Source organism: Chaetomium strumarium, assembly GCF_033439665.1.
Source record: "Chaetomium strumarium strain CBS 333.67 chromosome Unknown B0T15scaffold_4, whole genome shotgun sequence".
NCBI lineage: Eukaryota > Fungi > Ascomycota > Sordariomycetes > Sordariales > Chaetomiaceae > Chaetomium > Chaetomium strumarium.
This window is the reverse complement of record NW_026944432.1, coordinates 1,022,326-1,038,281: the sequence shown is the minus strand read 5'-3', so window position 1 is coordinate 1,038,281 and position 15,956 is coordinate 1,022,326. Positions and strand designations below refer to the sequence as shown.

Sequence of the window (15,956 nt, the reverse complement as noted above, 5' to 3'; positions counted from 1 at the left end):
AAGGGCCCTGATGTAATCCCGACCGGGGTTTGAGAACCAAGCCACAGGGGATTGCGTAATGGCCCAATCAAGCTCCAGGCACCACCCCAACCTCGAGGCTTTTCCATTGCGGTGTTGCGGGGCTAGAACGTTAAGAGACAACTTGCGCTGCCACCTACTCAGCTTGCAGTCTCACAGCATTAGCCCGCCATACCTTAAGTAGTGCGCTAACAAACAGCAGCGAATTTTCTTTCCTATTTCTTCTCTTGGCGTCTTGCGGATAACTTCACAGCCTGGAGTAAAACGGCTGCCTCTCCAAAGCAATTTTCAGGAACCCAATCAAAGAATATCGGTCAATCCGCCACCAGCCAGTTCAAACGTATTGCTGGTAAGTTGGTGTAACGCACGCTGTCTTTCTATGTCACCCTCATCCGGTGACTGACCTGCTCCGCAGAAACCAAGCTCTCGTGGATCGCCCATTTCGAAATCGAGACATCATCATTATCAAGAGTTACCGAAGCTTGAGCGCTCAAAATGACAGAAGCGGCCTGCAAAGCCTGCCACGACCCCCTCACCCTAACCCTTGATGCTGAGGAGTCGGGGGACGAAGGCTTGACCGTTCCGGACGACCTTGTCCTCCCGTGCGGCTGCCACTTCCACTGGCAATGCCTGCTGGACCAAGCCGCTGAGGTAGCCTCCTCGCTCAGCTGCCCCTCCTGCAACAGCTATCTCCCATCCCCTACCTCCGCGGCAGCTGGGTCGTCCTCATCATCCGCGCAGCCAAGCTTACGAGACACTCCCATACTCACGACTTACACCAACGAAGGCGGGATGCAGGAAGACCTAGACATCGCCCCTACCCTCTTCGAAGAAGCCTTCATCGCCTCTCACCCGGAAGCTCGCCCGGCCCGCGCCTTGCACACGCTCGCCTCGGAGGGCGACTTGCAGGGAATGGTGGAGCTGCTCCGGGACCTCGAGGAAAACATGGATGACGACACGCCAGTGACCGCGTCGCAGCTCCTCGTATGGCGGGACCCCCTCAACGACGGGCGGAGCGCGCTGCATGTGGCGCTAGAGGCGCAACAGGAGGAAGTGGTATGGTTGCTACTTTGGCTGGGGAGCGCGGCGCGGAGTGAGGATTTCCCGCCCGCCGTGGTGCAGGCGGCGCAGGGAATGGGGTTGGCGAGGAGGGAGGCTGGGTCGTTGCCGGTGGAAGAGGATGTGAGGTTTGTGAGGGACGAGAGGGGGAGGACAGCGGGGGATGTGTGTCTGGAATTGGGTCATCCGTGGACACGGTTGGTTGAGGGCGGGCTGTTTACCTAACGGAGGGAGCACGTGTTAGACAAGTTGAGGGCGGGAAAGGAAGGTTTGGGGCGTTGCTAGGGGACGAGGAAGGGAACGGGTCGAGGACATCCCGAGCTCATCGAGCCTCCTTGACACCTCTGGTACCCGGACTGCAACTCAGCCAAGACACCTCCGGGCCCATGTTCCGCTCTATCAACCTTCCTTTCTCGGCGGCACGAGCCTGACAGTGCTGGTTGACACGATACTCATCCACGAGATGACCACCCGACCTACTTGGTATCCCATCTTGCTGTCGGAACGCCATGTCATACTCCCTGCTGTGGCTGTGGGGCATTTCAGGAGGTATCCGCGGACGCGACATCACACAGAATGACTGTTACAGCACCACCTCATGGACTATCCGAGTCACAACTTTCTCACCGCTTGTTGGCTTGGATTAGAAGACCGACTTGGGCATGGAAGGCCTTGAGCTGGGATAATAATTCGAGATCTGGTAAAAATCGGACCTATCTATGCCAGTCGCCGAAGAATCCACATGTACACACAGAAACGCCGTGTCGAGATGGTATTTGACACCTTCTATCCTCCCGAATGCAGCCCCCTCTGTATAAGCCATACTCCCTCAATAACGCCATAGAAAGGTTCAGAGGTGGCGGATGGAGTTGCTACTCTCAGCCACAGGCTGGTCAACTCCTGGGCGTCCGCGGTTTGCTCGCCAACATTTGTGACAGCATAAAATGACTGACGTCCTCGTCCGCCCAGTAGCTCATATGCGAGGCGATGGTATTAATCGGATTGAAATCCAACACGCTCCTATTGCCAATTAGCCAGCTGCAGCAGTGCTGAGGGTGCGATCGAACTTACTCCTGAATGCAGTAATCCACCCTCCCATTCCGGTTCAGCGCCCGAATCTTCATTTCCTCCCGCCTCAGCCTCTGAGCCTTCCTCTCCTCCTCCAGGAATTTCTCCTTACTGAGGCTGATACTGTCTCCAGCAGCGGCCCCCTTGTCCTTACCCTTTTCCTTAGCTGCCATATCAACCCGGTTCTTCTGGAACCTGCTAAACAGCGTCTCCAACTCATCATCGATCAGTGTCGCTTCGTTGCCACTCACCGTTGGCCCGCGGCCATTGGTTGCGACACTGGCTAGCTGCCGCATGCGCTCCGCCGTTTTCTCGCTTCGCTCAGCCGCAGACAGAGCACTGGCATCGGGGATGACGCCCGCTGAGACATTGGTTCCAGCACCAGGGCTGAGAGCATGCTGCTGCTGCTGCTGCTGCTGTTGAGACGCCGTGATCTTGGCTACATCTTCATTGCTGAGGCCCAGGCTGCGGTTGAGGAGGTTGCTTGCGATGCCGGCGCTGAGGCTGCTCCACAGGCCGGAGACACTTTGGCCGACCTTGGCGCCGATGCCAGTTAAGCCTTGCTGCGCGACGGAGCCGAAGAGGCTCTTTTTTGTGTATGGCAGCGCCTGGGGTTTCAGCGTTGTCATTTCTGGGGCTATCAATGGCTCCAGCCGACTAGGGTATCCAACAATGTCAGCCATTTCTTCCCGGATCGGGGTGTCTCGGGAGCAATTCGGGAGCAAAAGCCTGTCTCAGGAGCACATTGACTCCTGAGACAGCCAGGTTCGGACATAAACAGCACGAATTTGACATACTAAGCAATGGGATCGGAGGGATGGAAGATGTTGAATAGCTGTCCGACCTTCGGGGAGGAAACGGTGAATGGGAGTCCGGTGATTGGCGAAACGCGTTGGTTGGAGTAGGATTGAGAAGCGGGGATATCCAGAAAGGGATCGTCCATGTACTCTGGGTTGAGCGGGCTTTCGGATGGGAGAGCACTGGGGTGATTCCGTGCAGCGATCGTTCGCCCCTTGAGCATCTGAAACAGCCCAATAGGAGAGCCGAGACAGTAAAAGTCCTCGACTTCAAAATCGAAGGCGAGCTCTTTCGGTTCCTTTGGCTCATACCTGTCCTGCGAAGCAGGCCAGAACCGGAGGGGATTCCTCGGCGACTCGTTCACCCTTTTCTGCTCTTTCTGTCGGCAGAGTATGTCGAACATGATTGCGGAACCTAGTGAGTGTCCCACAATGTGGACTTTGCCGTTGAACTCAGGGTTACGCTCCTTGAAGATCCTGTAGATTCGATTCGCCTCCTTCAGAACGATCTCTGCGATCTGTTCTCGATAGGCGCTTTGGTAGAGGAGGACATCCAGAGCAAGGTCCGAGATAAGGGACCTTGCAAATGCCACTCCCTCGACGGTTATGTCTTCGAGAGAGGGATCTGTGCGCTGTTAGCCCAAAAAAAAAAAGAGAAAAAAGGAAAAAAAAAAAAAAAGACAAAAAAGAAAAAAAATGACAAAAAAGAAAAAAAAGAAAAAAAAAAAGAAAAATAAAGAAAAACAAGAAAAAAGAGATACGCCACTCTGGGAGACATACAGTCTGCTTCTTCGTTGAATATCTCGCCGAGGTCACGTTCACCTTTCTTTGGCTTGCGCTTTGGAAAATCAAGGAGGTGGCGCCAGCAAACAGGCAGGACCTGGACACGACAGTTCCCTAGTCCAGGTTCGTCGATCTCGGAGTTCAAGGCCCGCAAGTCTGCCGAAGCCGAATATACGGACTTCATGGTCTTGCGTAGTACGTTGACGTCGTGCACGAAGTTGATACTTTCCATCCTGCAGCCGTCAGCTCCATAGGTATTGTATTGTACATCGAAAAAAGAGAGGAGAGGCATACCTGCGCGAAAGTAGCTGCCCAATCCCGTGGGTGACTAACACGAGATGCTCAATGGAGCGACCCGGGTTGTCGTCCGCCCGTACGTTGTAATCTCCTAGAATCTCCTTCTCCTCACGCTCTCGAATGGCCTCTTCCTCCCCGTCTGGATCCTCGACGCCTTCGATCAAATTGGATATCTGCCGCGTCAGACGGTTTCGAGTGCTCTCAAGAGCGTCTGGAACCCCCTCCTTTACAACGTCTGGCTCGGATCCTGTGCTGGATGGGGGCATGGAACGTCTCTTTTGCGCCTTGGTCGGCTTGTCGCCGCGGTCTTTGGAGGCTGACCTTGTCTCTGTTGGAGTAGGCGGCCGTTTCTCGTCTTTAGACTTTTTCGGCTCCTCATAACCACGAACGAGCTTTGTACCGCTCAAGTAGCCGCCAACGGCGAATTTCTCGTATACCGTGGACGTCACCCAGGATAACATGCTGTCCGACGACAGCCAGGCTGTGGCTGAATCTTGGTACGTCACAACGCTATTCATGTAGCTCCCAAAGAGACGGTGCGTTGACGGATGCTGTTGAGTTGCTGCAGGATTTTTCTTGGATACATCATCTTGCGCTTCGGCAGCATTCCTCAGATTATCGATCGAGGCCTTTGAAGTATCAACCTTTGAGGCAGAATTGCTACGCGACCTGAGCGGGTACTGCCAGGGCTTGACCTTGAGGTAGCCCTCTTCAAGCTGGGCGGCTAGATTCTCCTCACAGGGCCGGAGTGTCGAACCTTCTTGATAGAACCAGCTTCCACGCCGCACCTCGTAGACAGGGCCCTCCCAATAGACAGGGGCAAGTTCACGGTCTTCTATGCTGACGTCGAAGAGAAAGTCTTCGTTTACCGCGACTCTTGTGGAGGGAATCGTTTGATCTGCGTCCTGTGCTGCTTCTGGAGAGGCGGCACGCGGCCGTTTAGATCCCGCGCGTGCAGCGGCATGCACGCTTTCCTGACTTCTTTCCGCCTCCAGCTCCTGTAGTTTGTTCTGATATGCGGCTTCGATGGCGCGGGAGTCCTCGACAGAGAACGTGACAAACTTCTTCGCTTGCGGCGGTTTTGTGTCGCTAGTACTATTGGATTGCATGAACTTTGGCTTGCGTTTCGGGACCTGGCAGAGTTCTGATAAGTATGGTCCTCAAAGGCGAGGCAAGGAATGTAAGTATCCTTGGACCACTCACGTCCACTGCGTGGAACCATTGCACTTTCAGCTGTGGACAGTCCGGCGGATAGCTCCAGAGGCTCTGTCCATAGTAAGGGTTCGTCGTATGGTCTACAGAATTTGACGGAGCGATGACGGGCTGAGGTTCTTTCGGTGTCGGGGTCGCGCTGCGGCCCCGGGCCCACGGATTGATAGAGTCGACAGCTGAGGCGAGATACGACTTCTCCGCCTTCTTATCGCCGGATGTCGACGCCATGGCTTCGGTATGGCCTAGTGGCCACCCGAAAATAAATCTCGATGTCCTCGCTTGTTGCAAAGATTGTCGGCAACTTCGTTGAAGGACACGTCGGCACAACCTGCAATGAGGGCGAATTGGGAGTGGCACTAGAGACGCCAATATGGAGGAAGTGATAGAGCGCTCGAGGGTTGCCAGCCCTGTCACTGGCTGGAACCGAGTGAAGAACTGAACACTGTGCGGCGAGGAACTTTGTCGTTTGCAGTGGCGCGGAGCGGGAGTTCCGGGTTGCGCGGCGTCTGCCTTTCGCACTCAGGATGAAGCGGAGACAGGGTTGGACAATAGAAAGAGAAAGCGGAAAAGGTCACTAAGTGGTTGGGCAGTCTGGTCGAGTTAACAATGTTCCAAGGGTGAGGCACAGGCTAATCACATGGGTTCAAATTGAGTGGTTGTCGTTCGGGTCAGTTGAGAGCTCCAAGCTCAAGTATAGCAACTACTAGTATGTCATCTTGAGGTTAACGCAGCGCCAAGACGCATGCAACAAGGATCTGTGCCCACTACGGTTGTGGTCTGATCCCTGCGTCGCATCGCATCCTGGTGGGGTACGACTCGGAATTGGATTCTTGGAGTCATCTCCATGCGCATGCCCCGCCTCTATCAAAATTATTCGCCATCTTGTCAACAACACCGGACGACGATTGTTATTGACTTGCCACATACCACCATTAGGTTACGCGTCCCATCTACGCGCGCGTTCATCAGCACCATTTATTCCGAGTGACACCTGTTGCCCGCTATGAGCAGGTAGTCCACAATCAACGTCGAAGGCCTTACCGGAACCTACCATTCCTCGACCAGCAACCCATATTCAGAAGATTCGACAATAGAATAGACATGGCAGTTGAAAAGCGAGTGCGCCGACGCAAGGAGCAGCTGGTTGACCAGCTCCCTAAGCGCTTCAAGGCGCTCAAGTTCGGCATCCAGTAAGAACCCTCCAAAGCCTTCCTCGAGTCGGCTAGGTAAGATACTGGAAGCCAGGTGGCTGACGTATGCTTTCTTTGTAGATCTCATCAGGATATCGTGAGCCAAGGCGTCCTCGAGGTCTCTGACAACTTGCTCTACGATGTCGAAAATCGACGAACGCCCTTCCCACATGGACCCCTCGATCCACGCCTGGTTCGTATCTTGCCGTACTTCATGATCATTGGTCCAGGAACTGACACGATCTCAGGGAACGTCGAGCACAAACCGAGAGAGCAAGTGTAGCACATGCCAGCTTGGTCTTAAGGAGTGTCCCGGTCATTTTGGCTACGTCCGACTGCCGCTCCCGGTCTTCCACATCGGCTACCTGAAATATATCCAGACGACGCTGCAAAATATTTGCAAGGACTGCGCGAAAGTCCTTCTCCAGGAGCCTGAACGGCGCCAATTCCTGAAGGAACTGCGTCGCCCCGGCATCGACAATCTAAGGCGGACGGCGATTCTCAAGAAGATCAATGAGCAGTGTAGGAAGGCTAGGACCTGTCCGTACTGTGGCTCGATACAAGGCGTAATACGGAAGTTGAGCGTTATGAAGCTCGTACACGACAAGTTCGCGGCCTACAACAAATCGACGGCACAGAAAAAGATTCCGCCCGAAGCCAAGGTTGAATTCGATGCCTCGTTCGAACAAGCCAAAAAATATACACCTGAACTGGAGAAGCATACGCGCAAGGCGATGGACGATCTGAACCCCCTGAAAGTCCTGAATCTCTTCAAGATGATCGAACCCGCGGACTGCGAGCTTCTGGGGTTAGATCCTGCCGAAGGACGACCCGAGATGTTCCTCTGGAGATACGTCCCAGCGCCGCCGATCGCCATCAGGCCGTCGGTTGCCCAGGAGAATGCGAGTAATGAAGATGACATCACAAGCAAGTTGTCAGAAATCATTCTCTACGCCGGTCATCTGCGCGAATCGCTCAAGAAGGGGGTTGCACTACCTGTGATTATGGAACAATGGGAGTTCCTGCAGTTGCAGGTGGGCATGTATGTTAACAGCGATGTCCCGGGCCTGTATCAACCTGGGTTTGGAAAGCCTATTCGTGGGTTCTGCCAGCGTCTCAAGGGAAAGCAGGGTCGGTTTCGTGGCAATCTCTCGGGAAAGCGTGTCGACTTCTCCGGGAGAACAGTCATCTCCCCTGATCCCAACCTCAGCATCGAGCAGGTGGCAGTCCCGCAGCTGGTGGCCAAGAACCTGACGTATCCCGAACGAGTGAACCACGCGAACATTGAGAAGCTCCGGGAACGTGTGATCAACGGACCCAACATCTGGCCCGGTGCTCAGGGCATCGTCAAGAAAGACGGCGCAAAGTATGACCTCAAAATCGGCACAGAATCGCTCCGGGAGAGGCACGCTAGCAGTCTAGAGTTTGGAGATGTTGTCGAACGCCACCTGGAGGATAACGATATTGTCCTCTTCAACCGACAGCCGTCTCTGCATAAGCTCAGTATCATGAGTCATCTCGTCAAGGTTCGGCCCTGGAGGACTTTCCGTCTCAACGAATGTGTCTGTACGCCGTACAACGCCGATTTCGACGGAGACGAGATGAATTTGCACGTCCCGCAGACAGAGGAGGCTCGAGCAGAGGCCATTAACCTGATGGGCGTAAAGCACAACTTGATCACCCCTAAGAATGGCGAGCCCATCATTGCCGCTACGCAAGACTTTATCACTGCGGCCTTTCTGCTCAGTAGCAAGGACAGATTTTTCGACCGGACGGCTTTTACCTACATCTGCACTCAGATGCTTCTGGGAGACACATATCTTGAGCTCCCTCCGCCCGCCATTATCAAGCCTAGGGCACTCTGGACGGGCAAGCAGATCTTCAACGTCCTCATGCGGCCTAATAAAGAATCCCCTGTCCTGGTGAACCTGGACGCGAAGAACAAGGTTTTCAAGAAGAAGAACGATGGCCAGATTCCCGACATGGACATTGACGACGCCTTCCTAGTCGTTCGGAATTCCGAAGTCATGTGCGGCAGGATGGACAAGTCAACAGTCGGAGGCGGCAAAAAGAACTCGGTCTTTTACGTGATTCTTCGGGATTTTGGACCGGATTATGCTGCTGCTGCTATGAACCGCCTGGCCAAGCTCTGCGCTAGAACACTGACACTCCGTGGGTTCTCGATCGGTGTCGGCGATGTGTGGCCGTCGGGAGCCTTGACAGAGTACAAGTCGAGGCTCGTGGAAGATGCCTACAAAAGGTGCGACGAACTCATCGAGACCTACAGGCAAGGGAAGCTGGAAAAGGCTCCCGGCTGCAACCTGGAGGAGACTCTCGAGAACACCATCTCCGGTGTGCTGAGCGCAGTCAGACAGCAGGCGGGTGATTATTGCGTCGGAAATTTGAGCAAGAACAATGCTCCACTAATCATGGCCAAATCCGGTTCTAAGGGGTCTGATATCAACGTGGCCCAGATGGTTGCCTGCGTCGGACAGCAGATTATCGGCGGCAAGCGTGTGCCGGATGGATTCCAGGACCGCAGTCTGCCGCACTTCCACAAGAACGCACGCCAGCCGCCGTCAAAAGGTTTCGTCAGGAACAGTTTCTACACCGGCCTGGTCCCAACTGAGTTCCTCTTCCACGCGATTTCCGGCAGAGAAGGCTTGGTCGATACAGCCGTCAAGACAGCCGAGACCGGCTACATGTCCAGACGACTTATGAAATCTTTAGAAGATCTCTCAACTCAGTATGACGACACGGTCCGCACGTCCGAGGGCGGAATCGTGCAGTTCCAGTACGGCGCTGACAGACTCGATCCTGTCGACATGGAAGGCGATGCAAAACCCGTCGATTTTGCCAGAACGTGGAATCACGCGCAGAGCGTCACTTGGAGCAATTCCGAAGTGTCGTTGTTGCCATCGGAAATTCAAGAATTGTGCAAGACGATCTTGGACGAGGAAAGGAGAAAGTATGTCAGGAGGCATCTTGTTACAAACGAGGAGATCAAGTACGACGACGAGACGATCCGTAAGAGTATGGATCATGACGTCCTGATCGCCATTGATGAGCACGAGAGCGCCCGAGTCTACCTCAACACGATCAGGGACTACGTCAGAGAGCATGCCATGAAGCTAGCCAAGGCACGCAAGGCGGTCGGTCTGGATCCATGCCTACCACCCGGCGACGAGGCGATGAAGAAAGAACTCGACCGATGGGAGCCGGTACGATCAACAGACAATTCGGAAATGGAGCTCGACAGTTTTGGCGAGCCGCACAAGCCGTTTGAGTATGTTCTGAAGGATCTGCGCCGAGAGCTCGACCAAGAGAGCGAGCTGGATGAGGCGGCTCGGGAGGCGAGGATACGGGCCAAGGCCCAAGGCCATGTTGACCGCGTTGCAAAGGTCTCGGAGCGCACACTGCGGCAGTTTATCCAGATGTGTCTCCACAAGTACAGGAAGGCACGCGTCGAGCCGGGGCATGCTGTTGGCGCCGTCGGTGCGCAGTCTATCGGCGAGCCTGGTACGCAGATGACGCTCAAGACATTCCATTTTGCTGGTGTCGCAGGCATGAGTATTACGCAGGGTGTGCCCCGTATCAAGGAAATCATCAACGCGTCCAAACTCATCAGCACGCCTGTCATTACCTGCGAGTTGGAGAACAAGGTGGATCTCAAGGCGGCGCGCGTGGTCAAGGGGAGGATCGAGAAGACCTACATTTCGGATGTCATATCGTACATTGACGATGAGTGGCTCCCGGATGTGGCCAAAATCGTGCTGCAGGTGGATCTGCAGGCGCTCTCCGACATGCAGCTCGGCATCTCCATGAAGGACATCGCGGACGCCATCGTGCGGGCGAAGAAGCTCAAGCTTAAGGTGGAGCCGGACGACCTGCGGATCGGACACGATCGCGTCGAGGTCATTGTGCGCAACACATGGCAGGACGTGACGGCCGCAAGAAAAGCCGCGCGTGTCCGGGCGGCCGCGATCGAAAAGGGCCAGCTCGTATCCAGCGCCATGAACGAATCGGCCGCGGACTTCCAGCTGCGGGTCAACTTTCTCAAGCGGATGCTCCCACAAGTCTCCATCTCGGGCTATCCGGAAGCTGCGCGAGCCATCATCCAAACGGACGACAAGACCAGCCAGCACAAAGTCTTGGTTGAAGGATACGGCCTGCGGGCGTGCATGACGACGGAGGGCGTGGTCGGCACCAAGTGCGTGACCAATTCGGTCATGGAGTGCCGCGACGTGCTGGGCATCGAGGCGGCGCGCACGACCATCGCCACAGAAATCGGCTCTGTCATGGGCGACATGAACATCGACCCGCGCCACATGGAGCTGCTGGCTGACGTGATGACGTACAAGGGCGAGATCCTGGGCATCACACGCTTCGGGCTAGCCAAGATGCGCGACAGTGTCTTGCAGCTTGCGTCATTCGAGAAGACGCCCGACCATCTGTTTGACGCGGCCGCGGGGATGAAGAAGGACCGCATCCAGGGCGTGAGCGAGTGCATTATCATGGGCCAGACCATGTCGATCGGTACCGGGGCGTTCCAGGTTGTCAGGAGGCTCGGAATTCGGGATCATCAGGTCGTGCCGAAGCCGACGTTGTTTGAGGATGCGTGGAAGAAAGATGAGGCGGTCAAGCGAAGGACGAGGATGGAGAAGCGCAGGAATGGGGTTGTTGAGGGAGGGATCGAATTGTCGGCCATGGTGGCCGTGGCTGGGTAAACCGGTGTGCCGGTGTGTTTTTAGGTTTGCTAGGAAGGGAGGAGCGTCAGTTAACTACAATATTTGCGTTCATGTTTCGGCAACTTAGTATCTGTGGTGGTAAATTGGCTGTCAATTCAGCAAGTACGGATAGCTCACTTGAGAGTTGAGACCAAAGAGGGAATTTGAGGCTAATAGTAGTTAATAGAAGACCACGTGATCTGGCGACCCTATTACGCGACTTGAGCTCCGCAAATCGCGATCCCAAACCATTGCATCAACGTCATCGGGAACCAGGTGAAGTGCAACATCGGAATTGCACTTTCCCATCTTCGTGTACCATTGCGCAAGCACGGTCTTATTCTCGTCATACCCAAAAAAAAAAAAAAAAAAAAAAAAAAGAAACAGCAATTTCTGTCTAGATCTCCGGCTTGCGACAAAAGTCCACCATGTGCGGCCGATACTCGCTGGTGTTGGTGAGTGAAAGTCGTGGCGCACGCGGCACACCTGAGATCCCCGTCATTTCTAATCAATTGGGCTGCAGAGGCCGTCACAAATCAGGCAGATGCTCCAAGATGACATGGACATGCCCGTCAACGATGCCCCGGCCGACGAAGGCGACGGCGCGCCGCGCCAGAGCTACAACTTTGCGCCGGGCTACTACGGCGTCGTCTACCGCGCCGACGTGCCCGATCGTGGCGCCGGAACTACTGCTGGCAATTCCAGCACCACCGCCACCACTACTACTAGTAGTACTACTCACCAAGGCAGCGACGCAGCACAGCAACAACAACAAGAACAAGAAGAAGACAGCACCCCGGAAACGGAACCCGAAGCCAAAGAAGCGCACCACTACAAGCTCCAGTCCATGAAATGGGGCCTGGTCCCCTTCTGGACCAAGGGCAAGCCCTCATACCCGGCGCTGCTCAAGACCATCAACTGCCGCGACGACTCGCTCGCGACCCCGGGCGGCATGTGGGCGAGCATGAAGGCGCGCAAGCGGTGCGTCGTGCTGGCCGAGGGGTTCTACGAGTGGCTGAAGCGGGGGCCTGGCGGCGGGAAGGAGAGGGTTCCGCATTACGTGAAGCGGAAGGATGGGAGGTTGATGTGCTTTGCAGGGTTGTGGGATTGTGTGCGGTATGATGATGATGATGATGATGATGATGATGATGATGGGGGGGAGAACCGAAAGGGGGAGAAAGGGAAAGGGCAGGGGGAAGGGAAGGGGGAGGGGCCGCTCTATACGTACACGATCATCACGACTGACAGTAACGCGCAGCTGAAGTTCCTGCATGATCGAATGCCGGTTATCTTGGAGCCCGGGTCGGAGGCGCTGTGGACGTGGTTGGACCCTGGGCGGACGGAGTGGAGTAAGGAGTTGCAGGCGGTGCTGCGGCCGTTTGACGGCGAGCTGGAGGTGTATCCCGTCAGCAAGGAGGTCGGGAAGGTGGGGAATAACTCGCCGAGCTTTGTGATTCCCGTCGCGAGCAGGGAGAATAAGGCGAATATTGCCAACTTCTTTGCTAATGCGGAGAGGTCGGCGGCGGCGGGGAAGAAGGGGGGAGTAGGGAAGGCGGATGTAGAGGTGGAGGTGAAGAAAGATGACGCCAGTTCAAGCCAGGGGAAGAGTGTTGAGAGGGAGCTGAAGACAGTGAATGAATTAGCAAGGGGGGCTGACGATGGCGGGATGAGCGCAACGCCGAAGAAGGGGTTCAAGCGAGAGGCGGACTCGTCTCCGGTTAAGGAAGAGCCGCCGGCTAAGAAAGTGGCACACGCGAAGCCGTCGTCCCCTGTTAAGGGGAAGCAGCAGGGACGAGGCAAGATCAGCGCGACCAGCAACACGGGTCGGAGTCCGGCCAAGGCCAAGGCGAAGGCGGATGGCAGCCAGAAGATCACAAAGTTCTTTGGCAACAGCGCTTGAACGGGGCGTTTCCTGTTGGATTGGGGGGGTTGGCGTTAGGCGTTGCTGGATCGGTCGATGTCTGGATACCCTGCTTGATGACATATAAGGAGTTTTGAGAGCCATCAGGCCCGTTATCGGCGTTGGGAAGAGCGCCGCGAAGTATCGAGTCTTTCCTAATGAGTTCGTATGGCAAAGCAAATGAGAATGGCATGTAAAAACTGCGCGGCTCACTTCTAATGCAGGTCTGTTGTGTTTCCAATCCACGGCCGCTTCTTATTTTCCCCAGCGTCCAGCTCCTTGAATACAGCTCCCAACTTCATCCCTCTCAGCTCGACTTGAATGCCTGCCACAAGTACAGCAAGCCCACAAGCGCCAACGCCATGAGTTCCATTAGCGGTATCTCCCGGTGGCTGAAGTCTAACCCGGTCGGCATGTCGCACGCCAACCCTGACTCTAAGCATGGGTCCGTCCAGCCCTGCGCGGCGGCAGTAGCAGCAGCAGGTGTTTCCGTGGTCAGGGAGAAGCTTGATTTTGCCGCCGAGCTGGAGCTGGTGCTGGTGGTAGGGCTCGGCGTCGGGTGGTCCGGCTCAACGCCGATCACCCCTCCCGGGCCTTCTTCCACCACCAACGCCGCGTACTTGTCATAGAGCTCAGACCTGACGTCGCTCAGCACAATGGTGAAGGCGCCATACCCGCCTCCGCGTGATGATGTGTGGTCTGAGAGGCTGGTGTTGATGTTGGACGGGTCGTGGACAGCGGTTTGCGAGTAGGCGTAGCCGAAGACGGCCTCGTGCTTTCTGTCGAGGGTCCAGTTGGCGTTGAAGGAGTCGGCGTTGATGCAGCCGCCGCAGAGGAAAGTTGAGGAGACGTGGGTGTCGTTGACGTAGGTTCCCTTCTCGATCGGCCTCAGGGATATCGGGTGCGCTGTGTAGGGTACCACTCCGGAAGGGGTATAGTCTTTGGCTACGTAAGGGGTTGTCATCACTTTATTGCCGTTGGCCCTGTTGGGAGTCAGTGAGATTGTCTCATTGTCTCCCTTCCATTATCCTCCCTTGTCCCACCACCATCGCCCTTCTTTGTTTTTGGATTGGTTCTCACCATGTTACAAGCAGCAGCGGGCCCACCATGGAGCTATCAAAGCTGACGCCTGCCCATCCGGCGCTGTCCGCCAGGGGCGATACGATCTGCGCGATGAAGTCGGTCGTTGGCTGCTTCGGCATCACCATGCCGAAGCCGTAGCCACTTTTGTAAGAGTATCCGGAGAAGGCGATCCCTGTGTCCCTGTCCGTGTATTGGTCAGCGAAGGCGTGAGCCGCTCCCTGAACCGGCTTGACCGTAGCCCCGGAGAGCAACAGTAATGTTATGGCGAGCAGACTTGGATGGGGCATCTTTGCTGGTGTCGAAGGCGTATGGTATTTGGAAGGAATGTATCAACTAGGAGGGGCACTTGAATGGTGTCGTTGAGAGTTTTGAAGCATGGCCAGGGCGTAGATTAGGTGGTAAACGGGAGAGAGAGGGTGAGCATGATGCTTGGGAGAGATAGCCTTTGCTACATACAGCATTGGCATACGGGCCAGCAATGGCCGCAACACATGATTCCAAGCTTCTTGGATACACAAAAAAGAGCACTGTCGACGCCGCCATCCCGAGTGTTTGTGTCTAGGTGCGGGTGACCAATGTAACAGAGAGCGTGTCAGCCGTGGAGAACAGGGGATTCAAGTTCAACCCATCCGAACCTCTGGACACGTTCTGTGGCTAGCTTTTCATTCACGCTGACCTGAATCGTGACCGCGGGCAGGCTACGGACCTCAGCACCTGTGACTGTTGATGTGTGTGTGATCAGAGCTGTGATGGCGTCTTGTACGTATAGATCGTCCCCTCCATGACTCTCCTCTTTACTGTGTCTCGCTACACCTGCAATGCGCTTACACAACCAGCTGGCCCTGTTCAGGATCTAGGTAAGCCTCACAACTAATGATACCCTTGATCTCAGCCAACGTTATGCCTAGGTCTACATACTTCAGAAGGTTCCAGTACACGACAGCTTTGATCATGCCCGAGGCCACGAAGAAAGACGGACCCAAGTCTAAGTCCAAATCAGACCCCAAGGTCGATTCCAAGTCAAAGTCCAACCGCAAGTCGAAGGACTCGAAGGAGATGGAATCCAAGTCGAAATCGAAGAACAAGACGAGGGACATGGTGGAGGTTGGGATTTTAGGGTTGGTCTGGGCCAAGAAGTCAAAGAAATGAGGCTCAGAGTCAGCAGACGACGGAGAGCGAGGCGGGCTCCTTGCTCAGATACCTAGTTTCAGCACAATCTAAACGTTCTGGGCCAGCTATGACCACAACACACCCCAAAAGAAACAACTTGAGGCCTTCTATCCGAGTGTCATGACACATATCGCTCGTTGTCAAAGAGCAGAGTCACGGGCCATCAACTCATGTCGGCCGCTTTCATGGCTCTCTCCATTCGCCTTTGACGACAATCTAGTGACCCAAGCATGCTTGGGAGCTAAAGTCTACTGAATATTTCTGGGCATATCCCCGAGCCTGTTGGCACCTCCTATGCGGATATATATGGTCTTCTCCAAGCCCCCCTTCGTGTTGTAATTCTCATATTCGTAACTCGAGCTCACAAACCACAACTGCCATCGCCAACGCTCAAGCCCTACGTAAGTCTAACTACCAATGGCCTGTCGATCTCCAACTAATGGTACACCTAGCTAGATCTACACCTATTGTAACGCTCTGGGAAACGACTACAAAGATGTCCAAGAAGAAGTCCTCAAGCTCGCGGAAGCTTTCTAAGAAAGACCACTCCAGTAGCAGCCGGCAGCACGGCAGCAGCCATCACGATGGTGGCAGCCAGTCTGGTGGCAGCCACCATCACGGTAGCAGCAGCCGCCACCACGATGACAACTGG

At 55.1% G+C, this 15,956-nt stretch overlaps 5 protein-coding genes across 5 annotated transcripts; 3 read left to right on the top strand and 2 right to left on the bottom strand.

Moving 5' to 3' along the window:
* Window positions 1-325: 325 nt before the first annotated feature.
* On the top strand, window positions 326-1,351 carry B0T15DRAFT_193257 (uncharacterized protein). Its single transcript, XM_062862472.1, has 2 exons — window positions 326-367; window positions 434-1,351. The coding sequence occupies exon 2, from the start codon at window positions 514-516 to the stop codon at window positions 1,300-1,302; it is 789 nt and encodes a 262-aa protein (XP_062721094.1). The 5' UTR covers window positions 326-367; window positions 434-513; the 3' UTR covers window positions 1,303-1,351.
* Window positions 1,352-1,807: 456 nt separating this feature from the next.
* On the bottom strand, window positions 1,808-5,912 carry B0T15DRAFT_193239 (DDHD domain-containing protein). Its single transcript, XM_062862471.1, has 6 exons — window positions 5,226-5,912; window positions 4,020-5,155; window positions 3,723-3,958; window positions 2,943-3,567; window positions 2,149-2,802; window positions 1,808-2,097 (listed from the first exon to the last, which is right to left on the bottom strand). The coding sequence occupies exons 1-6, from the start codon at window positions 5,460-5,462 to the stop codon at window positions 1,971-1,973; spliced, it is 3,015 nt and encodes a 1,004-aa protein (XP_062721093.1). The 5' UTR covers window positions 5,463-5,912; the 3' UTR covers window positions 1,808-1,970.
* A 176-nt stretch (window positions 5,913-6,088) lies between these two features.
* B0T15DRAFT_531933 (uncharacterized protein) lies at window positions 6,089-11,422 on the top strand. Its single transcript, XM_062869285.1, has 3 exons — window positions 6,089-6,424; window positions 6,506-6,617; window positions 6,673-11,422. The coding sequence occupies exons 1-3, from the start codon at window positions 6,336-6,338 to the stop codon at window positions 11,149-11,151; spliced, it is 4,680 nt and encodes a 1,559-aa protein (XP_062721092.1). The 5' UTR covers window positions 6,089-6,335; the 3' UTR covers window positions 11,152-11,422.
* A 157-nt stretch (window positions 11,423-11,579) lies between these two features.
* Window positions 11,580-13,280, top strand: B0T15DRAFT_555392 (uncharacterized protein; the record flags this gene model as incomplete). Its single annotated transcript, XM_062870391.1, has 3 exons — window positions 11,580-11,606; window positions 11,675-12,262; window positions 12,344-13,280. 3 exons carry the CDS (start codon window positions 11,580-11,582, stop codon window positions 13,049-13,051), a joined length of 1,323 nt encoding a protein of 440 aa, XP_062721091.1. The 3' UTR covers window positions 13,052-13,280.
* A 1-nt stretch (window position 13,281) lies between these two features.
* Window positions 13,282-15,231, bottom strand: B0T15DRAFT_555382 (uncharacterized protein; the record flags this gene model as incomplete). Its single annotated transcript, XM_062870390.1, has 3 exons — window positions 13,282-14,034; window positions 14,132-14,314; window positions 15,053-15,231. The coding sequence occupies 3 exons, from the start codon at window positions 15,229-15,231 to the stop codon at window positions 13,359-13,361; spliced, it is 1,038 nt and encodes a 345-aa protein (XP_062721090.1). The 3' UTR covers window positions 13,282-13,358.
* Window positions 15,232-15,956: the final 725 nt, after the last annotated feature.